At 36.9% G+C, this 24,697-nt stretch overlaps 1 protein-coding gene across 4 annotated transcripts in view; it reads right to left on the bottom strand.

The window, feature by feature from the left end:
* Positions 1–24,697, bottom strand: part of CNTN1 (contactin 1) — a 365,959-nt gene that overhangs the window by 134,003 nt on the left and 207,259 nt on the right. For all 4 annotated transcript variants that reach the window (XM_043563335.1, XM_043563337.1, XM_043563336.1 and 1 more), the window contains 7 exons: positions 23,246–23,341; positions 20,671–20,877; positions 17,251–17,350; positions 16,913–17,094; positions 10,899–11,023; positions 10,093–10,210; positions 3,838–3,988 (listed from right to left, as the gene is read on the bottom strand). In XM_043563335.1, coding sequence (XP_043419270.1) covers positions 3,838–3,988; positions 10,093–10,210; positions 10,899–11,023; positions 16,913–17,094; positions 17,251–17,350; positions 20,671–20,877; positions 23,246–23,341 — 979 coding nt within the window. The remainder of the gene's footprint in view (positions 1–3,837; positions 3,989–10,092; positions 10,211–10,898; positions 11,024–16,912; positions 17,095–17,250; positions 17,351–20,670; positions 20,878–23,245; positions 23,342–24,697) is intronic.

Genomic DNA, 24,697 nt, shown 5'->3' with positions numbered 1-24,697 from the left:
ACTTTGCATTTTGATTCAATATCGAATTGCCTATCACTAGATTTTCACTTTCCTGAATGTACCATTCCAAAAACTTTAATTTATCTCTGAAGCTTGGTAGAGCACATGCCAACAATTATCCATCTATTCCACCTTAAGGGCGGAGCTTGATAAAGCAAAAACACCATATATCTACCTTATTAAGAAAATGCGAAATTTTCTTAATGCATTTCCACATAAGAAAATGCCAAAAAATTCCACCAATAATACATTCCAAGATTTCCTTTTGCCTCTTTATCCAGTTCCAACTTAAATTTATTTCAGAATACTTTCTTTTCCTTGAAGAGAAACTGTAGTTTCAAAATAATATAACCTTAAAAGTAACTATTTGGTACTGCAGAAGCTTTGGCACGTGCCTCTAAGTTCTCCACTATAAGAAGTATAATGGATCCACACAGCTGTTGCACTCAGAAATCCATCTCTGTGTATGAGCCAAGGCTATACTTTCCAAAGGCTGGTCTCAGCCAATGACAACCTGAGAGGAATGTAAAGGCAGACCTGTTTCTAGGAGACATCAGATTCTTAGGGGCAGTTTGAGCTGAAGGACTCTCCAGTGGCCTCACCATACTCAGATCTGCCCTGAAATCTGAGTCGTTTCCTTGGGCCTTCCTTCCTGCCCTCCCTTTCTCCTTCATCTGGAATCAGTCCTGCATCTTGGTCAGATGGTTGTCCAAACCTCTACCCAGTGCCCTCTCTATTTTCCCATGTAGGCACTGCCATTAATAAATCTCCTGAATCCTTATTCCTATATTGGCACCTGCTTCTCCAGAATCATATTAACAAGGACCAACATTAATGTGCCACACTTTTTTTTTCACTAAAATCTAATGTGAGCCCTTAGCCAATGTTCCACTGCACTATCATTTAATTATTTTGCAAATGAAGCTATGAAAATTATAGCCAATATGCAATGGAAAGAACAACAGTAATCATTCTTTCTAGAATCCACACTATTATTCTGTTTTCTCACATTAGCTCTCAGTTAACCTTTGGTATATCCAAAGTATATTCTTCTTTATGTCACTCATTTCACCTATTATTTCAGGCACTTATTTCGTGACACTAAAATTAATTTTTGGTAAGGATTACCATGGTAAGTTAACTTGATTTTTCTCTAATAATGGTCCCTATTTTTTAATACATTTTTGGTTTATTTATTTATTTTAACAGAGACAGCATGAGTATGGGAGGGGCAGAGAGAGAAGGGGAGAGGGAGAGAGAGAGAGCAGCAGAGAGAGAGAGAGAGAGAGAGAGAGAGAGAGAGAGAGAGAGAATTCCAAGCAACTCTGCACTTCCAACTCAGAGCCTGATGCAGGGTTCAAACTCATGAAACCCGAGTCGAAACCAAGAGTCGGACCCTTAACTGACTGAGCCACCCAGGAGCCCCTAATGGTCCCCATTCTTAAAACAATGCAGATTAAACTCTAGTGATCTTATCCTTATTTTCAGATAATCTGATATGGATAAGCAGTCCAATAAACTAGGAACTACTTGGTCTTTAATAAATTAGTCACTCACTTTTGCCAAAATTACCCCAGGATAACCTTCATTTTACTTGTTAATTGCTAAAGAATACTAACTCTAGAGAAGAAAAGAATTTTGGAGTTGCTCTCACATAAATGGCTCAGATAAAGATCACTTTAGAGCTGATAGCAGTCCATTAAATATGAAATGAACAACTACAAATAAATTCTGTTGTAAACTGTATATCATTTAGCTCCAAGTAAAATCATAGAATTGAGAACCTAATTACAATTTATCAAGATTTATGTTTCTTCTCTACTGATAGGAAATATCACATAAACCATTTTACAAGCCACTAATCAAGTGTGGCTAACTGTAATGTGGAACCATTTTCTGTGGTTTATTAATCAGAATGAGATTACAGTTATGCTGAAAGACAGTTATTCAGGTGCTCCTTGAATATTATTTTTAAACAGAAATGTTTTATTTCTCTAAAACCAATTTATTAGTTGAATTTTTCTTAATGCATACTATCTTACCACATTGAACTTTATTTTTATGTAAAATACTGTATCTATTACAAAATGGTGCTTAGAATCTGAAAAATTATGGATTAAAGCAGTGAGCAAAAATTGGATTTATAGAGTCTTTTGTCAAGAAGTAATACAACTTGATTCAAAGACTAAAAATATTCTGACAAGATTAAAATGGTAAGATTTTAGGAGCTAGAACACATGTTGATATTTAGGAAAAACAAGGCCATGAAACCAGGTTCTGAGAAATCCTTGGTCAGAAAGGCTCATGACATTGGTCCTCATCAGAATCAGAGCAAGATTTTTTTCATTTAGGGGAGAAAGTTAGTGGCGGGGGTGGGGAGGCTGAGGGGGATGCTGTGCCACAAGTTTATTGCAGGGGTAACTAAGTACCTAGATAAGGGACTTACCCTTTGGTCACAGTCTCTGCATTGCTCACTGTCTGATCATTAATGTTTCGGCAGAAAATTGAACAAATTAATTCTTCCTTTAACACTGATTCTGCTAGCATCATTTTGCTAAGGTCTTAATAAATCTTAGTCAAATCTATTCATTTTAAAAGTTAACGTGCTTGTGGAAATAACTACTGACCCTGTGCACTCCCTACCATCCCCCACCCCCCATCTCGATCTCTGTCCCATACACAGGCACACTTGTGGCCATCCTAATAAGAGAACTGTGTTGGCATATGTTCATTCCATGTCAATATGACCCAAGTTGAAGTTTCAGTTTGGAGATTATCAACATACTTTCAAAAGTTTACTTTAACTGTTCCAGGCTTCAGATACATCAAAATAGCGATAATAATACTCATCTTACCTACTTTTTAAATTATTATTATGAAGAAGATCTGTCTTATGCGCTTTTGCTAGAATATTCTTTTTGAATGCAAAAAGTACATCTTTTTCTCCTTTATTTAAGTCTTTAACAGATTTGGTTACTCAAAGATGGGGTCCACGCCCCCTAGCCTAGAAAACATTATTGATGAGCTGGATTACTATATCTTATCTCTTAAAACTCTTCTCCACTTTCTCCTAAGGGAAAACCTCAGAAACCTAAGAATTCTTAAATTCCTCACCATCTTATACTCTCTGCCTCAGGGCCCTTGTACATACTCCTTTCATTGCCTATAATATTTCTTTCTCCCCCACTTTCACATCCCATTTCCTATCCTGACTTTCTTTTCTCCATATTCAATATTACCTTATCTTCTTCTAGTACATTTATAGAAACCATTCAGTGTGGCTTTTAAATAAATATCATGAAGCCACATGCTTTATATTTTATCCTAAAGCTACCAAAACATTGGTAATCGTTTACTTGTTAGGAAGGTGAGAAATTCCAATTTATTTTAAAAGATGGTAAGGGGTGATTTATTCTTTGAAATGTACCTCTATATTTTTTCTACTGAAATATTTAATGGGCTAACTTCAGAAAACTAAACCAAATATAAATGGATACAGAAGTCCTTGTTAGGGGAAAAGTAAGTCAGAGATCCTATTTTATTTCCCATTGTTCATTTTTCCCCCCCTGAGGACTTGGGCAATTTACCAAAAGTCCCTGAGTCTCAATTTTCTAAATTTCTTATGAATTACAGAAGCCTAAAAATTGAACCTTGATTATCACAGATAATAACAGTGAAGGGTAAGTATTTCTTACTTTTGTTTATCTTAGAATTACAGTGCCTTCTGCAGAGGAATGTTAGAACAACCAACATTTACATATGTCCTCTTTAAAGTCCTCTTTAAATGAACTTGGCCAAAGAGTTCATTGCAATTGGATTTCTAGTTTCCGAACTGACCTGCTGCTATTGACGAGCCACTCTGTCCCTTTACTCCATGAGAATTTTGGCTTGGGTGCTGCTTTAGGTTTGCATTCAATTATGACCCTTCCTCCCTTAGCAGCTAAGATCTTTTTCTTCATAGGATTCATTTCAAAAGTTGGAGCCAAAGCTAAAAGGAAACAAATGATTATTTTTCTCTTTCACTAAAAAGGGAAAATAAAACATTTCTTCTATAGCATCTTTTATTCTTTTGATTAATAATCAACAGAAAACATTAATCCCACCAAATATTATCAGATATGACTATAAATATTTCATACCTAGTATTCATACATTTTTTACTTAGTAACTTAACTGAGGTATATTTTACTTATAAAATTCACCCATTTTAAATGTATAAATCTTGCTGTTAACAGAATTAATTATTATGAATTTTAGTCACAATCAATTGCTATATACATATTTACCTTGAAGGTAACATCCAATTTAATTATTTTGACTTAATTGCACAAAGGAAGTTAGGTGGAAGACTGGAGTTATATTGAGCATCATTATTAATATCGACATACGGTCATAATTAATACCCTCAACCATACTTTGAATGACCTGTCTCCAGTGTACAAATGAGAGAACTGATATCTATTAAGGTTATATAATTTGCCAAAGATGCCATAGGCAGTATCAGGTAGGATTCACAACTGAATCTTTCTCCTACTGATTTGCCAGCATCCTCTTTTAATTAAACAATATGATTCCCCCTTCAGTATGCAAACATTTCTTGAGCACCAACTGTGTGCAGACACTCTGAGATGCCAAAATGAACATATGTCTGCCTTCAGACCTACCTGCAAACATCCATGGGAGTGATGGATGCAATTAATTGAAGGGTACATGATCCACCTATAGTTTCTCCTTATGTCAAAGTACAGAGCTTACGAAAAACAGGATACAGAGCCTCTTAAAAGATTACTTCAGTGATGACGTGCTCTATTTTTCTTTAGGTCTCCCACATCTGGCTCATTTCTTAATTTCCTTGTATTCTAGCAGAATTCTTGGCGGAGGGGGCATTCATTTATTTCTATACATCCAGTCTCTGTATGTAACTGTGTCCATTCTGTAGGCTTTTCCAGGCCCAATTATATCTTTGTCCAGATATTAGTTTGTCATCTGCTAGTCCTGTGACTCTCAAATTCTATTTGTACATCAAAATAATGTGATGATCTTGGTAAAATGTTGATTAAGTAGGCCTGGTGTGGACCTGAGATTCAGCACTTATAGCAAGCTCTCAGGTGTTGTTATTGCTGCTGCTGCTCTGTGGGACACACTTTTATAGCAAGGATTTAGTTTATCCCATTGTTCTTTTGGTCTGAGTTTTGATAACTGACAATAAACAAATAAGTAACCAACCAACTTGTGTTGTACACCTAACTCCGTGTGTAGAATTTTGTAGAGGCTCAATAAATATTCTGGGTGACATATTGCTTGTCAAATAGGAAAGAAAGTTTAATGGAATTATATTTTAAAAATCTAAATTCATTTAGAAAATTAGAATTTTTCCTGAGTCTAAGTTCTAATGAAAAAAGTTGATTTCATACAGTTGTTTAAATGACTTCATACTTATCCAGTATTTGAATTTATAGTGAAAGATTCCAAACTATGTTCCCACATATTTTAGAAGTGGGAAAATGAGGGGATATTTGTCCCCAAACTAAGAAGACATGCATTTTTTTTTGTCTATCATTCTTTACTGTGTCTATTAAAAAGAATAGTATCTGGTGTAGAATAAGTTCCCAAAAAATATTTGGTGGGTGAATAAATGAATTACCTAGATAGAAAAGGAATATATATAGAGAGAAGCATTGTTTCTAAAGCTAATAAACAAAAATTGATTCAAACAAATATAAAGATGCCCAGAAACATTACTATAAGGCTGAAAACACTCAAGCAGTTTGTTTAATAAAAGCCATTAAAATACTGATAAATGTTGTGTTTGAATATGGAGAGATCTTTCATCCTGAGCTGTTGAATTTTCTTATTATTTTGTAACATAGCACGCTAAATAAATTTTAACAAAAAATAAAAAGCTAACATTTGGAAAAACATTCAAAGTCACCTCATTTCTTGTATAAGAGTCAAAATAATTTTATTGTATTTCATAATAAAGTAATATGGTATGAAGCCTGAGCCTGAATGTTTGTTTGATACCCAAATAAAGTAGATTAAATGTATCAGCAAAGAATTTTTACCTTGGAGGGAATAAATGGAATATGATCTTCAGCATTATAAAAAGAGACAGGGAAAATTAAAATTAAGAAGGCCTCAACTCTTCTTAAAGTTAGTTTTTCATATTCTTTCATATTTTTAGTGTTAATTTATAGTGATAGCAATAATTTTTTAAAATTTTTTTAATATTTATTTATTTTTGAGAGACACAGAGACAGAATGCGAGTCGTTAGGGGCAGAGAGAGAGGGAGACACAGAATCCGAAGCAGGCTCCAGGTTCCGAGCCATCAGCACAGAGCCCGACGCGGGGCTTGAACCCACAGAGCTGTGAGATCATGACCTGAGCCAAAGTCAGACACCCAACTGACTGAGCCACCCAGGCGCCCCTGATAGCAATATTTTAAAGAATTTCCCTTTGGTGTAGCAATAATAAAATAGGCCACACTTTATAGTCACTGCTTTATCTTTTTGGTAATCAGTTGTAGAAGACAAAGCCTGGCTACATCTAGATTCATTACTTATAACATGACTAAAGCTGATGACAGCTAATTAAAATAAAATGAAAAGGACATATTACAGTAAGGCCTTAATTAAAGTAGTTGTAATGAAAGTAAGGAGAATGTGAGATTTATGGGATAACATTGAGAAATTTAGTAGATGTGATAGAAAGAAAAGATGTAATGAATTATGTCATTCTATAGAATAGAATTTTTCAGGATAAGGTGAGTGAGAAATAAGATTATAGCTTCAGACACGCTAAGTCTGGGTTATCTGTGAGGTTACCAGATGAACATTCCTATTAGGAAGCTTTATATTGAGCTAAGGATAAAAACCTGAGCCAGTGATATAAAGAATCAATGATAGTTCATGGAAGAAGAAGAAATTATCAAGGATTTCTAAAAATTTGAAAATAATAATTTGGGAATAATAATATAGAAAATGAGAAAAAAAGTGGGTTACAGAATAGAATGAAACCATAAGAATGGAATCTGAGAGCAAGATTTCTAACTGAGCAGAGGAAGGGGTAAAGAGGAAAAAATAAAAATGATCAAGAAGAAATAATCTGGGAGGTATGAAAGCATGGAGTCTCCAAAGCCAAAGAAGCAGAGAATTCAAGAATAAAACATGATTAAAAGGAGAGGCAGCATGAAAGATATGAACACACATATGCACATGGAGAAGAGATATCTGTTCATATCAAGTACAGGGTAAGTGAAAAGAAATGAATATAGGGCAGAGGTAAAGGGATTACAGGCATACCTCAGAGATATTCCAGGTTAGGTTCCAGACCACCCCGATAAAGCAAAAATCACAAGTGAGTCACATGAATTTTTTGGTTTCCCAATACATATAACAGTTATATTTACACTATATTATAGCCTATTCGCTGTGCAAATGGCGTTATGTCTGAAAATAAACAACGTACATACCTTAATTTAAAAATACTTTATTGCTAAAAAATGCTAACCATCATATGAGCTTTCAGCGAGTCATAGTCTTTTTGCTAGTGGAGGGTCTTGCCTCCATGTTGATGGCTGTTGACTGATCAGGGTAATGGTTGCTGAAGGTTGGCGGTGGGGGGGCATCTGTGGAAATTTCTGAAAAAAGACAACAATGAGGCTTGCCCCATCAATGGACTCTTCCTCTCATGAAAGATTTCTCTGTGGTATGTGATGCCATTTGATAGCATTTTACTCACCACTGAACTTCTTTCAAAATGGGAGCCAATCCTCTCAAACCTAGCCATGCTTTATCAGCTAAGTTGATGTAATTTTCTAAATCCTTTGTTGTCATTTCAACAATCTTCACAGCATCTTCACCAGGAGTATATTCCACCTCAAGAAACTACTTTATTTGCTCATCCATAAGAAGCAACTCTTCATCTGCTCAAGATTTATCATGAGATTAGAAGAATTCAGTGAAATCCTGTCTCCACTTCTAATTCTAGTTCTCTTTCCAGTTCCACCACATCTACAGCTACTTCCTCCACTGAAGTCTTGAACCTCACAAAGTCATCCCTGAGGGTTAGAATCAACTTCTTCCCATCTCCTGCGCATGTTGATGATATTTTGCATCTTCCCATGAATCATGAAAGTTCTTAATGGTATCCAGAATAGTGAATCCTTTTCATAGATTTTTCAATTTGCTTTGCCAAGAGACATCAGAGAAATCACCATCTGTGACACCTAGAGCCTTATGAAATGCAGTTCTTAAATAATAAAATTTGAAAGCCGAAATTGGTCCTTGATTCAAGGGCCTCAGAATGGATGTTGTGATAGCAGGCATGAAAACAACATGAATCTCACGTACATCTTCATCAGAGTTCTTGGGTGACCAGGTGTTTTGTCAAGGAGCAGTAGTATTTTGAAAGAAATCTTTTTTTTTTCTGATAAGTAGTTCTCAACAGAGGGCTTAAAATACTCAGTAAACCATGTTGTCAACAGATGTGCTGTCATCCAGTCTTTGTTGTTCCCTTTACAGAGCACAGACAGATTAGATTTAGCATAATTCTTAAGGGCTGTAGGATTCTCAGAATGGCAAATGTGCATTGGCTTCAACTGAAAGTCACCAGCCACATTAGTCCCCAACAAAAGTGTCAGCTGTGAAGCCATTTCCTCTTTTCTCTACTCTAAACCTCATGAACCAACCTGAGCTAGTTTTAAACTTTTCTTCTGCAGCTTCCTCCCCTCTTTCAGTCTTCACAGAATTGAAGAGAGTAAGAGCCTTGCTCTGGATTAGGCTCTGGCTTAAGTGAATAATGTGGCTGATCTGATCTTCTATTCAGACCACTAAAACTTTCTTCAAATCAGCAATAAGGCAGTTTTGTTCTCTTATAATTGATGTGCTCACTAGACCTGCACTTCTAATCATAAGAACTTTTCCTCTGCGTGCACAACTTGGCTAACTGGTTAGCACAAGAAACCTAGCCTTCAGCCTATTTCAGCTTTTGACATTCCTTCCTCATTAAGCTTAATCATTTCTAGCTTTTGTGTGAAAGTAAGAGATGTCTGACTCTTCCTTTCATTTGAACACCCAGAAGTCACTGTAAGCTTATTGGCTGGCCTAATTTCAATATTGCTGTGTCTCAGAGAATAGGGAGGCTCGAGGTGAAGGAATGTGGGCAGTCAGAACACACACATGTATTGATTAGGTTTGCTCTCGTATATGGGCCTGGTTCATGGTACCTGAAAACAGTTTCAATAGTAATATCAAAGACCACTGACTACAGATTAACATACCAAATATAATAATAATGAAAAAGTTTTAAATATTGTGAAATTACCAAAATGTAATACAGAGACATGAAGTAAGCCAATGCTGTTGGAAATATGCCTGCTCGCTGCAGGACTACAATAAACCTTCATTTGGTAAAAACACAGTATCTGTGAAATGCAATGAAACAAGAAGAGGTATGCCTGTTTTAGAGAGGAGAGATACTCACACCTCTGGATGAAGAACATGAAGGGGAAAATGTAGTAAAGATTTACATACTTTTGAATGTGGATAGGAAATTGATATATTTTATTTCAAAGGGTTTCAATTGTTATGGCAGAGTAAGAAAGCAATACCAAAGAAGGAGTCAGGGTGGAGTAAAGAGCTTGAGGAATGTCCTGAGGATTTTAAATATCAATTGTAGGATATGAGATCCAAAGACTGCTATAACTAGCAAGTGCTGAAGATCCATCTGAGACTGGGTCACATGCATTGTGGAAGCATCAATCACCACAATGTGATTTTCAGGAAGTATTTAACAGCCCAGACATAGGAGAGAATAAGACTTGTAAAAACTAGCGTGTGTAAAGTTTGCTTTACCAGTAAAACATTTTTTTAAACTATTGTACTCCATGCTGCCTCTAACTTATTTACTGTTCTCCAATGAAAGAAGGGAAATAAAACAACAATATCATCCTGTTCCAAACGACATTTTGAAAGTTGTCACCTTTAGCGATCCAACATACAATCAAATATGATCTGCAGAAACCCTTATGATCATTGTTTAATGTGGTGCTTTCTTGCTGAATGTTACCAGAAACTAGAAATGATACTGACCCAAGATCTTCAACTCCGCATTTGCATATATGGCTCCATGTGTGTTTTCAGCTATGCACTGGTACATGCCAGCATTTTCAAAAGTCACATCATACAGTCTCAACTCCCCTTTATGATACTGAAAAGAAGACAAAGCAAAATACATTTCCTTGATCAACTTTAACAGAAATGCTTTTATTTAGGTCTGGGCCGGTTTGCCTTTTCATTCAGGTACAACATTTTGCCCCCACTGTTAACTAAGCCAGATACGGTAGGGTTTAAAACCCACTTACCATGCCCAGTGGCTCTTGTTCTATTCATCCTACAGAGCTGGGAGTCCACTTTTTCCCTCTTGGCCCAGCTGGGAGATTACAGAGGGAAGGTACAGAAGGGCCCCACTGCTGCTACTTGTCCCCAGGGCTAAAGGTAGAACCTTCCCTCTTACCTCTGTTTCTGTGGGGTCAGGGAAATAGTGGCCAAAAAAAAGAGGACAATATCAGGTAGTAGAGAAGGAAAAGTAGGAAGCAGGGCAAAATGTGGAACAAAGGGCAAAATAAGGAGAGAGAGGAAGAGAGAGAGAAGGTAGACATAAGATTGCAGAATAGTTGTTTTAAACTGAAAGAAGATAATTTATTGTTCACTTCCTTGTTTGCCTTTTTTAGAAGACTTATTTATTTATTTATTTATTTATTTATTTATTTATTTATTTAATTTTAGGGCCAAGATACCCTTACTCTATTGATTCTCTTGCTAAATTTATCTGAGGACCACTGGAAATGGTGCCTGAGTATGGACTCAAGAACCGCAAAACGCTTGAACATACATACCGCGTATCCATTTTTCAGCCATCGGATTGTAGGGATGGGCTTCCCTGTGGCCACACAAGGCCAATAGAGGTCACTGCCTATATCCACCTCTGTGTCATTGATATGTTCTACCCACTCAGGAAACGCTGAAAGTTAAAGAACATTGTAAGTGTCAGACTCAAATCTCAACACTCAAAATAATCTCAAGAATGCAAATGTCACATTTGGTTGATCTTCTTCTGGAGAATACATCAGATATTATATATGCCATAAAACCAGCGTTAGAGCCATTGAAATTGCATCCCCATAGGTCTTCAGGTAAATTTTATCCTACATTGTTATAACATGAAGTAACTATAATCAATTCATAATTATTTTCCTATTTGTGAACCATGTGTTGTTAGAAAGCTAATTCATGAGTAACACTACAGTAATTTATCTTTTCTTATAACTTAAATCTTTCAAAATGACAATTAAGGTTTTAAAAAATTATGTCTTGGGGCACCTGGGTTGCTCAATTGGTTAAGCATCTGCCTTCTGCTCAGGTCATGATCCCACGGTTTGTGAGTTCAAGCTCCATATCAGGTTCTGGGCTGACAGCTCAGAGCTCGGAGCCTGGAACCTGCTTCAGATTCTGTGTCTTTCTCTCTCTCTGCCCCTCCCCTGCTCACACTCTGTCTCCCTCTCTCTCTCAAAAATGAATAAACATTAAAAAATTAAGAATTTCTCAGGGCACCTGGGTGGCTCAGTCGGTTGAGCATCCGACTTCAGCTCAGGTCACGATCTCACGGTTCGTGAGTTCGAGCCCTGTGTCAGGCTCTGGGCTGGTGGCTCAGAGCCTGGAGCCTGCTTCCGATTCTGTGTCTCCCTCTCTCTCTGACCCTCCCCCATTCATGCTCTGTCTCTCTCTGTCTCAAAAATAAATAAACATTAAAAAAAAAATTAAAAAAAAAAAAAAGAATTTCTCACCTGTAGGAGGGGGGATGGGCTAAATGGGTAACGGGCATTAAGGAATCTACTCCTGAAATCATTGTTGCACTATATGCTAATTTGGATGTAAATTAAAAAATAAAATTAAAAAAAATTCTCACCTGCAAGATTTTTAAAAAATTATGTTTTGGGGCACTTGGGTAGCTCAGTTGTGAGCTCAACACTCAAGTGTCCAACTTTGGCTCAGGTCATGATCTCGTTGTTTGTGAGTTCAAGCCCCACATCAGGCTCTGTGCTGACAGCTCAGAGCCTGGAGCCTGCTTCAGATTCTGTGTCTCCCTCTCTCTCTGTCCCTCCCCTGCTCACTCTCTTTTTCTCAAAAATAAATAAACATTAAAAAAATTTTTTTAATTATGGCTTCATTGAGTATGACACTAAGTATTTTCTTTTGGAATAAAGAATCAAAATTTTTTCCACTTCCTCAGGTGTCCTCCTTTTGATGTACCTTTCACCTAGTGGCCACTGTCACATTTTACTGTAGGATTAGAAAAATGCCTTGATCACATAATTACTCTTTCAATATTAGAAACCACATACAGGAGCTATAATTGGTGAAATCCATGCTTTAGTGAAATTAATTTCAGCTTCATCATTTCATCTGATCTGGTAGCTAAAGAAAACTGCTAGGTATTTCCCACACCACAACTAAATATTTCTAGAGAGCAAGCAAATGGACACTATGACATTTTTTTGAGTATTTAAGTTAAATAGTTTAAATAAATGTATGTAGGGGTGCCTGGGTGGCTCAGTCGGTTAAGCCTCTGACTTCGGCTCAGGTCATGATCTCATGGTTTGTGAATTCAAGCCCCACATTGGACTCTCTGTTGTCAGGACACAGCCTGCTTCAGATTTTGTGTTCCCTTCTCTGTCTGCTGTCCCCCACTTGTGCTCCCTCTTTCTCTCTCATAAATAAATAAACAAATAAATAAATAAATAACTGTAGGTAAATAAATTGATATAAAATAAAGGAGGTAGGAATAGAGAATTAATTGTGAGTGGAGGATAGTATTTTATTTTCTTTAAAAAAGAGAACTTTGATATATTAATTTTATGACATATTAATACACATGTCTTATAGAAAGTATTTAATACATATAAATAATAAAGAGTATAAAACATTTGTATGATCTCACTAGATATAATCCATCAAGATTATATGCATGTGTGTATTTATAACACAATAATCTGATTTAGTATATTTTCACTTATCATTACATTTTGGTAACATATGTAGACAGTTATAAAAATTAAGTATTGATAATAATGTTAATTGAGAGAGGTTTTATTTTGTAGACAATCTTGGCAATACATAAAACAGGAATATGAGCACCTTTCATGCCTTGGACTCTAACACACAAGATATCACATTAAAAAATACAATAAGAATAAATAATGGAATCAGCTTGACTATGATTTAATTTTGTAAACTGGTTGTTTGATTACACCAAAAGATAAAAACTGAGTGTGTTTCATTAGTAAAGGAACAATAATAATTCCCTTAATAAGATTCCCTTACAAATATCTGCTGTCACCTTGATTCTTCTAAAGAATTAGACATTATATAGTTTAGAACTCTACTCGGCTAAGAACCTGGATCATAGTTTTCTTAGTACACTGAATAAAAACAGATCTATAAGCACTAGAAACCTGGTAGAAAGCCAGCTTTATTTAAAAAATGTAATGTAAGACTCTAACCAGAATTTTCCTCTCTTCTGGAGGTCACCTATGTATACTTGATATGTATCAAGTGAATTTTGTTGGGGTACTGAATATACAAGTCTAGGGTTCCAAGAAAGTATCTGGGTCAGAATTTTCAGGCTCTAGAGCCTAATTAAAGCCAACGATCATAAATGAAATCACCAAGGTTGTGAGGAAATAGAGAAGATTTTCAGAGACAAACCCTGCTTGCTCCCATGTTCGAAGGACATATGGATTGAGGAGGAGAATGCAAGTGGTGCATGAGGATGTTAGCAAAGTATGGATCCCAGATGCGAAGCACAGAGAGCGGACAGTGGAGGACAGCACAGTCAACAGGGGCGTCTGTTGCTGCTGGATCAGGTAAGACACAGCTGCGAAGTGGCCATTTGCTTCAGCAACATGACGTCATTGGTGATCAAGACAAGATTCCAGCAGGGAGGTAGGTATGAGACTCAAACAAGAGTGAATTTTAAAAAGAAGAAAAATTGACCACAGCATATTTAGAAAGTATAGACAAATCTGTCAGGGAGACAAGAAGAAGGGAAATGGAGCAGCAGCCAGAGTTAAAAATATTTTAAAGAAGTAGGAAACAAGAGCCACTATACACTGATGAGAATGATCCATTGAAAAAAATGATTACTTTTGCCGGAGAGGGGATTGCTGGAACAACAGCCTTAAGGAAGTAGGAGGGCACAATCAAGCACAGAGTAGAGGTGTCGGCCTCAGATAGCAGCTGAATCCATAGCAATGAAATATGGGTAAAGGTATTGGATAGATGTGGGGTGGGAGCCTGTGGAAGTTCTAACTTGATCTTTCATTTTCTCAGTGAAAGAAGAAGCCAAGTTATCAGCTGAGAGTAAGGTTGAAGGAGGAGGTGTTAGGGTTTGAAGTAAACTGTGAAGGCATGAGTAGGTCATCTAAGGGACTGCAAGAGTAAGTGGGCCTGTGGAAGTAAAATATAATTGCCAGGCAGCACCAAGGGCCCAGTTGAAGTTAGTGATGAATAACTTAAAATGCTCTAATAAGTATGGTGATGTTTATCTCAAGTCATATTCAAGCCCCTGGTTCAGGCACTGTGGGCAAAAACCTCGATTTTTCCGGGGTTGGCCTTTTACAAAGGTAGTAAGACAAAACAGAAGGTGGTGAGTGCATTGTGGAGGAGTGCAGGGGAACAGTTATGAATGATCACAGGTTTAGGGAAGAGGTGGGTAGAGGTTAGAGGAAAATGAAAGAATGTTAAACCGTTGCTAGATTAATTGGTTATAGTTCCTGGTAGAGTCCAAGGGCATTAGAGAGACTGAACTAGAAAGAGAGGAGATAGTGGTTTGAAAGAAATGTGTCAAATTGAGATTATAAAGGGATTGTAATTTGGAGGGGGGCATCTGGATGGCTCAGTTACTTAGGTGTCTAACTCTTGATTTTGGCTCAGGTCATGATCTCACAGTTGACCATGAGATTAAGCCCCGCTTCGGGTCCATGCTGAATGTATAGCCTGCTTGGGATTCTCTCTCTCTCTCTCTCTCTCTCTCTCCCTCTCTGCACCCACACCCCTATCTAAAAATAAATAAACATTAAAAAAATAAAGGGATTGTACTTTTTGGTAAGATTGAGGTCTGAAGTGTGGCCATGGGAACGGGTTGCTCAGGTGGGTTGACAGACAAGATCATTAGGGAAGAGGAGTTCAATAGAACTGAGAGGCCAAACTACTAAAGATAATCATAGTCTAAGTTGATTTTGATGTCACTAAGAATGTCAAGAGTAGTGTTCTGGTTTGTAAGAGCTGCCAAGAGCAAAATCCTTAGAGAAATGAGGGGGTTTGTCCTGACAGACAGTTAACTGGACATTTAAAGGAAAAGAGATGGAAGGTAGTCTAGAAACAGTGTATGGAACAAGAAGAGCAGGTATACTGCAAGCCAAAGGGAATGAGAGCTGTGGAAGAAAATTGGTCACTGCCTGAGAGGATTACAGGGGAAGCAGTGTCTTTAAGGGAGAACCATGTTTTAGTTAAGTGAGAAGTTCAGAGCAGAAGTTATAGAGAAGTTGAGAATATAGGGGATTGCGATGACAGCAGCCTGTGTGTTGTAGAAAGTATGGTACAAAGGTTTCAGAAGTTACGGATGGGGAGGAGATGGAGACTGAGAAGGACATGTGCAGAGCTGTGTAGGTGTTAAAGTTCAGATGATAAGGGAGGCCTGGAGTGCGTGGCTTTCTGTGCCAAATGGAATGAACAGGGTAAAGGCAAAAAGAGCCTAATCCTGGTGAATTCTATGGGATGGTGGTGGTGAGACTTCATGTGTTAAGTCATTGGAGGCACTTACTTCATCCCTGTATAGACAGAGGCCTGGGTCTGGGTAGGGGCCACAATGCCTCTTCCCCATTCTGATATCACAGTTTGGCTCTCACATGTGTATGGAGGCATATGTTCAGTTGCTTGTTTATACTGGTATAAATGTAGAGGTTTGTACATAGTATGAAAACAGTATGAATCCTGGACAGAGGACAGAGAGAGTATTTCTCTTATCTAGTTCCACTTGTTCCTGTCATAGTGTGTGTCTCTGAGTAGACACTCAATGGATGCTTGTCCTTTAAATGAATGGGCTTACTGAAACCTCAGATGTTTGCTTAGTTGTGATCTTTAAGTTTTATATTGTACAATAATACAGAAATGATTTCAGCCGAAAAGTTTCAAGTGGTCCCTGAAACACAACATTCTATCCCCCTAAATATAAGTGTGTGGGTGTGCGTGTGTGTGGGTGTGCGTGTGTGTGTCTGAATCAAACACTTGACCAAGAAAATTGCTTCAAAAAAATTTTTTTTCCTCTTTTGGAAAAAAGGAGGTTCTCAAACTGTGGCTCCTGGTCTGGTAGCATTAGCATCTTTTAGGAACTTATTAGAAATGCAGATTCATGGGCCCTAAATAGAACTTTCTAATTCAGAAACTCTGGGAACCAGCAATCTGTGTTTTAACAAGCCCTCCAGGTGATTTTGAAGCATACTTGAGTTTGCAAGTCAGTGGCTTAGCCTGAGTCATAATGCATAGTTTCTTCTACAAATAAAAAGGTATTGGGGAAAAAAAAGAACAAGGAAGGGAGTCAACAAGTTACATCAATTGTATTTTCAGAAAATTATCAAGAACACTACTATGAATCCATTGGTGTTAGTATGATGCTAATAGAAGTTTATAAGCCATATTTGTGACTTCATTAGATGGATAAATATTTCACCTTTTTGCATAATATAAGATACATCACTGTTTTTAAACTATTATATACTAGCTTTTCAAGTATGGAAATGGCTATAAATAAGATACTGATGCAATTTACAGAAAATTAAAATAACATGTCTACCTTGAACATAAATTCTTGCCTGGTGTTTATCCTTTCCTCTATTGTTCTCAGCCTCACATTCATATGTGCCTTCATCTTCTAGCTGAATATTGAAGATCTTGAGGACAGCCCCAGAGGTGCTGATCTCAGCAGTACTTGGCATTGGTTCTAGGACCTTCCGCCATCGGATATCAGGAACGGGACTTTAAATAGGAGATAACAAAAGCTAAGGGTCCACAACATTTCAAAGTAAATTACTTTGTTTCTCTATAGCTAAACACTTACATCATTTATTTCCTAAATGGTACAAAAATTAATATATTTCTGTATATGTTAATAAAAAATATAAGTATACTTACTTGCCAAGTGCAAAACACTCTAATGTCACATTTTGGCCCATCAATGCATAAATGTCCTTGAACTGAACTACGATATCAGCAGGATATGGTTTTGTTGTTCCTAATATCAAGAAAAATACAAATATCCACTAATTATTAGGCAGAATTAAAAGAGTTTTTTTTTCCAATATTGTAATTTTGATAGAATTACTTCAGTATGGAAGACATTTCTCAAGTACTGGGAACTATGTGATCATATCACAATGCATAGACTTATTTGTTTATGCATAGTATGTATATAGCATAAATTTCATCAAGCATTTCCAATCATATTGACTCATTCTCAATCTGTGTAACTAATTTTACTCAATTCACTAAAAAAATTTTTCAAGGGGCGCTTGGGTGGCTCAGTCAGTTAAGCGTCTGACTTCAGCTCAGGTCATGATCTCACGGTTTGTGAGTTCAAGCCCCGTGTTGGGCTCTGTGCTGACAGCTCAGAGCCTGGAGCCTGTTTCGGATTCTGTGTCTCCCTCTCTCTGACCCTCCCCTGTTCATGCTCTGTCTCTCCCTGTCTCAAAAATAAATATAAAAAAAATTTTTTTTTCAAGAAATCTTAAAGAGCATCAAAAATGTGTGAAACACTGTGCCAGGCACTAAATGAGACTCAGGAAGGAAGAGAAAGGACAAGGGAAATGAGGGAGAAGGGTAGAAGGAAGAGAGAAGAGTGTAAAAAAAAAGAGGCCAGGCGAGAAAAGAGGGAAAAAAGAAGAAAGACATGCATATGGCAAAAGGGAAATAAGTTGAAAAGAGGGAAGGAGAGAGGGAACGAAGAAAAGTGTTTATTCAGACAACAATCAATATAGTGCTTATCAATATAGTTACCTTATTGAATGTATTGAGCACATCTGTACTGAGAGATGCTTTATTCCCTCAATCTTACAGTCACAGAAACAGGCTCAGAAAGGCAAAATGCATGGCTTAAGATTATAGTATGAATGTTACTTTGCACTTCATTGATACTAGAGAGACAAATAGATACACAATGACTGAAAATACAAGTCAAAACAAAAATAAGTGGTCTGAAAGGGTGGAAGCTAAGGAGGATGGTTGATTATGCAGGGCCTATGGGAATTTCAGGCAAGAAGAGTATTTGAATTCACCAGACCAGTTCGGGTTGAGGAAACAACATATTAAGACAAAGTTTCAGGAGTATGCAGGGAATTTTTTTTAAGTGTAGGAATTCACAAAATATATGTGTTGAAGATGAGCTTGAATCTATTATCTAGAAGGCTTGAAACTGTGACATTAAACATTTTGAGCATAATTTCCTTGGTGATTAACTGCCAGTGCATTTGGGAAAGAGAATTTATATGAATATCACCTTTGGTTTAAGTAGAAAATCTTGTTGGAAGTTTTAAAGGATGGAACATGGAGAAGAGAATTTTAGAAGAGTATCTAAGGAAGGCTTTGTCATTACTTCAGGCAAAACAGATGAGGGCTTGAGCAGTAGGAATAAAAAGGAAAGAACTGGTCAAGCTGTCTTTCAGAGGCAGAATCAACAGGACTGCTCTTTGGGTCAATGTTTTCACAACTCATAGATAAAAGATCCAATTCATTGTAATCACTGGGGATGCTTGCTGAACCTACAAATTCCTGGGTCACATCCCAGACCTGCTGAATTAGTATTTCTGGGTTGCACATTTCCACAAACTTCCCAAGTGCTTACATACTAGCTGCAGACCACTGAATTAGCTATCTGGAGGATGAGGAGAGGACAGGACTTGAGGATTAAAAATGCTATTCTAAGATAGTAGAGATATGACAATACCACCAAACAAGATGAAGAACACTAGAAGTTTTAGACATGAGATGACAGATGTGTCTGGAACATTTTGAACTTAACATTCTCAAAAACATTCTGTATGACAAGTCTAGGAGGTAGGTAGAATTAAGTCCTAAACAAAGAGAAAAGTTTTAGACATAAGAATGTGGACTCATCTCCATAGTGCTGCTGTCGAAAGGCATAAATTGGTAAGAATATCTGAAAAAAGATTAGAGAGAAATATAAGAAGGAGGAAGATCTGGGGAAGGGTACTGCATAGAATTTGTCAGAGAGGCAGGTGGAAGATAAGGGGAGGGAAGGAGCTGGGAAAATTAGGAAAAGAAAGAAGAGTTCAAGAGAAGCATAGGAGATCAATAGTGTCAAAGTTCATACAAATTCAGAACAGAAAAGTATACTTTGTATTTAGCAAATAAGAAATTGTCAAGATTGTTTGCAGTTAATACAAAAGAATACACAGAGGGAAATGAATGGAGAATAAAGATTCTGAAAAAAAAAGCAGGAATTAAATGATATAGTGAAGTCTCTAAATGAATCAAATGGTAAATGAACTAGTGCAACTGGAAGAATTAGCTAGAACAGGAAGAGAAACACTTCTTCCACAGAGATGCTAGTAAGAAATAAATAGATGAGATGAACTTCTGGGGTAGAATAAGAAAGAAACCTATAGAAGTTTTTACACACTGGCTCCTTATGATTCTATGAGGTAGTAGATCTCAAGTATCTCCAAGATTGTGGAGAGAAAAAAGAGCCAGAAGTCAAAAAATATTTATTGAATACCAACTACGTGACCACAATCTTGAGTAGAAAAAATGCAGCCACAGTGATATGATGACATTTTCCCCATTTCTTATTTAGAATAGAGGCAGGAACCAAGCCTAGGTCTGTGAACAACAATTCCCAGTATTTCTTCAGAAGCCTGAACTCAATGATGTGAGTGGTAACAGGAGGACTATGATAAAAACAATGGGAAGTAAGCAAATATGTTGAAGTCTGATTTTCTTAGGAAGTGATGCATTAAAATAAGGAATGCTGTTCAACTGGAATCTTGGAAATGCCATTCAAGTCTGTCAGTGATCATCAATTATGGCATCATGGTAGTGATACCCCATGCTACTTACTTATAGCAGAAAGGCAATACGTACACTAATTTGCTTCATGTAAATAGTTCCTTAAAATATCAAAGTAATAAAACTGCGTTTATTTCCTAATTCTATAATCACTATAGCTTGTTTTGATCTAATCATTTGTTCTCTTTCATTAAGTTACTAAAAGCTTTGAATGGACATGAGAATAAAAGCAGAGGTCAGTGATTCCCAGTGTAACCAATATATGGGTATTAGGCTAATGAATCAGTGCCTACACATTCTCTGAACTAGAAGCAACCAGTCTGACCTGGACCATCTTAGGGCACTTTTAACATGTAAATCTCCATCAGAAAAACTAAGTAATGACCAAGACTTTCAAAGTCTTCTGTTTGTGTATCTTCTGTTTGCCCTGACTGGGCAGCCAACAAGTCTTCCCACTGGATATTTCTTTTCATATTGTAAGTACTCCCATAAGCAGACAATCTGCAAAATAGTGTGTAACAAAATACTTACGTTCAGGTAGTGGAATGAGTGGGATAAATTTGCTGAACACACTCTTTGTAATAGAAGGACTGGATACAAAGCAGGAATAATTGCCTTTGTCTGATGCCTCGACATTTGCAATGTAGAGATTTCCATTTGTCTGAGACACAAATCTTCGTTTATCCATTGTGATAAATACAGGAAATTCATTTAGAAGCCAGCGGTAGCTAAGGTCATCTGGAAGAAAATATTCTCTTATAACTGTTGTTTTCTTTTTTTTTTTTTAACGTTTTATTTATTTTTGGGACAGAGAGAGACAGAGCATGAACGGGGGAGGGGCAGAGAGAGAGGGAGACACAGAATCGGAAGCAGGCTCCAGGCTCCGAGCCATCAGCCCAGAGCCTGTCGCGGGGCTCGAACTCACGGACCGCGAGATCGTGACCTGGCTGAAGTCGGACGCTCAACCGACTGCGCCACCCAGGCGCCCCTAACTGTTGTTTTCTAGCATAGGCATAATCCAAGCTAGGCTAAGAAGCTAAGGCATAATCCAAACTAGGCTATTGTAGAACAAATGTTGGATGTAAGCCAAGACAAACAGTGCTTTTTCCAAAAGCTACCATATTTTTTTTTGAGTAAATATAAGCATGGCGATAAGCAATGGTATCTGTCTTTCTCTCTCAAATATTGTATGGACTATTAATATTCTTACTTCGATTTCACTGATAGGCTAGATGAGACTCAGAGGTTAAATGTTTTGCTTAGAATTTCATGATTGGTAAGTAGAATCAGACCCTGCATTAATATAGGAAATTCCAAAATTTCATGACCCATCTTCCCTAATGCATTTTAAAAATAAAATGAAGATTGTTAACCACACTGTGTCTTTATATCTTTCTCCTTTTGCACTCCTATTTTGAGTAACAGATTTAGAAATGAATTTCCACTAAGTCTTTTCTTAAAACAGCAGCCAGACTCATCTTTCTATAACTTAAGCAATGTCATTGGACTCCTCTGGTCTAAGCCCTCCAATGAAAATCTCACTCTAGTTAAAGCCAGTGTAATCACTGTGAATTATAAGGTCCCATGTGATACAGCTCTTGTGTCTCTCCAATTTCATTTCTTACTACCTTCTACCTCATTCGCTCTATTTCAGTCACCCTGACTTCCTTGATCTCCCTCCATAGTCCCATCTCACCCCTTGCTCCTGCTGCTGCATCCGCCTGGTATGCCCTTATCTCAGACATCTGCACTGTTAGCTTCTTCATTTCCTTCAGGGCTTTATTCAAAGTTACCTTCACAGCATTGTCCCTTACAAGAGTTCAGCTATCCCTTTAACACTTACTCTTTCCCTTCCCTGAATTAATTTTCCACCCTGGAGCTTACCTACTACCAATATCTTGGTAGGAATGTAGTTCAAATGGAATCTTGGAAAAGCTATACCTGTTAACTATGGATCTTGTCTGTTGGCTGTCTCTTCCAGTAGCAAATCCCTGAGGGCAGGTGGATTTTCCTGTTTTACTCAAATAGGTATTCTTGCGGCATACACAGTGCCTGGCACACGTAATTGTATAACAGGTGCTCACAAGAGATTTGTTGAATGAATGATTAAATGAAACCCATCCAGTGCTGAATGTAGTCAAGTAGTCATTGGCTATTTATGATCATTATCTTCGTTTGTGGGAAATGCTATGGAGATCAGGGGATTTTTTCCCCTGTAGTTTTAGCAGTTCTGCATAATAAAAGATTACTCTCTCATAGAAAGGTTGTTACATCATTTTGAATTCTATGTTCCTCCTATATTTAGCATTTAATAGTATTTCTCCTGTTTTATTAGAGAGAAAACTACTGATATTTGATATATAAACAACCAGACTTCATATACATATAATTGTAATAGAATATATTCTCTACGAAGGTCTTTAAAGACACATTTATGCCATAATATTAGAATATAAAACATTGTTTTTTTCCACTGTGAAAAGTAGTGTTTATATATTGTTTCAAGAAGATATTTTATAAAAAAAGCAAATGAAAATTAATGAAAGTATATAAAGTGTTCACCTTTTAATTAGCACTTGGTGGCTTTTCTTTTAGCCATATCAAAGTACAGAAAACCTGTATTCAAAGGTTAAATCTTGTTACAGATGACAATTTAACCCCTTTCTAAATTGGATGATTATTCTTGCAGATAGATGCCCTAAAGAGATTAGTAATTTATTATGTCTTTATCCTTTTTAAGCATTTATATAATTCACAGTATACTGTAGATATAATATTTTTAATGAAATGACTGACCACCACTGTTCTATTTTTAAAATAATTTGTAAATACTCTATCATATTTTCTCCTGTGTAACAAGGATGTTAATAAGGGCACAATCTAACATATATGTTGTTTATAAACCAATATGATTCCAGACCTTTGGAATTAGGGCCAAGTGACTAGAGAGCCTAGAAGGGTCTATAACCATTATTAAGTGATACATTACAAGGTTAGACAAATATTGAGTCTTATTTAATCATAAATGTATCATTATTGTTAAGAAAATTAAAACTCGATGCGTTCATTGCACAGATGCTTACAGTCACAGAGGAACTTAACTTACCTGGAAAATGGTAGGGAGGATCACAGAGAAGCACCATTCCCTTCCCTTCTTTCACTCTGACCTCAGGACGCTCCTCAGGTGGGAAAGGGTCAAGATCTAATTATGAAAGCAAAAAGGAAAACATTCACTCTCCAGTCAATAGAGATTTTCATTAAAGTATATTTTTTACCTACTAACTCATTTTTGGATATGATACTTCTCAGTTGCTTGGTGGAGCCTATGCGAGTCAATTCTGCTTTTATACGCTGGCATTTGCATAGACTCTAAAAGACTTCTGTGACGAACTCCAGCAACTGGATATTAGTATCGGCCTAAGTAAGTGTGCTAACAACCCTGAAGATTACAAATATCCTCAACCTTTGCTTCAAGTTTAGGGAGAATCTTAGTGAGGTAATTTCAATCTCAGTAAGTAATTTCCATCTGGAAATACAATTGGCTCAGACAAAACCAGGATTCTACCAAATAAGTAAAGAGGAGTGACTTGGAGTCACAAACTCATTTGAAAAGTCTATTTCTCTTCCCAAGGGGAGGACTCCAAGGGGGTGAAGGAACAGGATGAATGGCAGGATCCTAGTCACCAACTTTTTCTCCTTTTCAAATTCTGAGTTTTCCTTAGTCTCATCTCCTTCATTCTTTTCTGTTTACTTAGAATTCACATTTTGTTTAGTTTCATGATACTCTATTTTTTATATTATTTTTAAAAAAATTTTAACACTTATTCATTTTTGAGAGATGGGAAGAGACAGAGCATGAGTAGGGGAGGGACAGAGAGAGAGGGAGACACAGAACCTGAAGCAAGCTCCAGGCTCTTAGCTGTTAACACAGGGCTTGAACCACAGACCACGAGATCATGACATGAGCTGAAGTCAGATGGTTAACTGACTAAGCCACTCAGGCACCCCTCATGATACTCTATTTTATTCTTTATTTGTTTTACTCATGCTCATTCTGTTTCAGCCCTGCCTCATCTCCTACTTCTCAGTACGTGAATTATAAAATCAAACTGTTACCTCTCCGAATATATTTGTATCTCAGAAAAGTCATCATTCTAATTATTACCTTTTTGCAGAGAGCCCTTCAGATATATATCTCTCATCCTGATGCCTCACTTGAATGCCAACCCTATCCTCAAATACTTAGCTGACATTTCAACAATGATAACTTAATGTCACTATAACCTCTGCATGTGAAGCCATTATTTAAATGCTTCCTCCCAACCTTGAAATTGGTTTTACTTGATCCCATTCCATTATTAAAGAAAGCAGAATGTTTCTGCCCTTTGACTTGACTTTCCTTTTAAAAAATTATTTAGGTTCCTTTTTCTTCAATGCAATGCAATAGTTCTACTGTTTCTTCAAGGACTGGGTTTATTATTTATATTCCAACTGTGACCACATTAATTGAGTCTGATTGTTCACACCCTCTGGTAATCACTGCCACATGGGTCCTCTT

The sequence above is a fragment of the Prionailurus bengalensis genome, chromosome B4 (genome assembly GCF_016509475.1).
Source record: "Prionailurus bengalensis isolate Pbe53 chromosome B4, Fcat_Pben_1.1_paternal_pri, whole genome shotgun sequence".
Classification (NCBI taxonomy): domain Eukaryota; kingdom Metazoa; phylum Chordata; class Mammalia; order Carnivora; family Felidae; genus Prionailurus; species Prionailurus bengalensis.
This window is presented reverse-complemented; position numbering and strand designations above follow the sequence as displayed.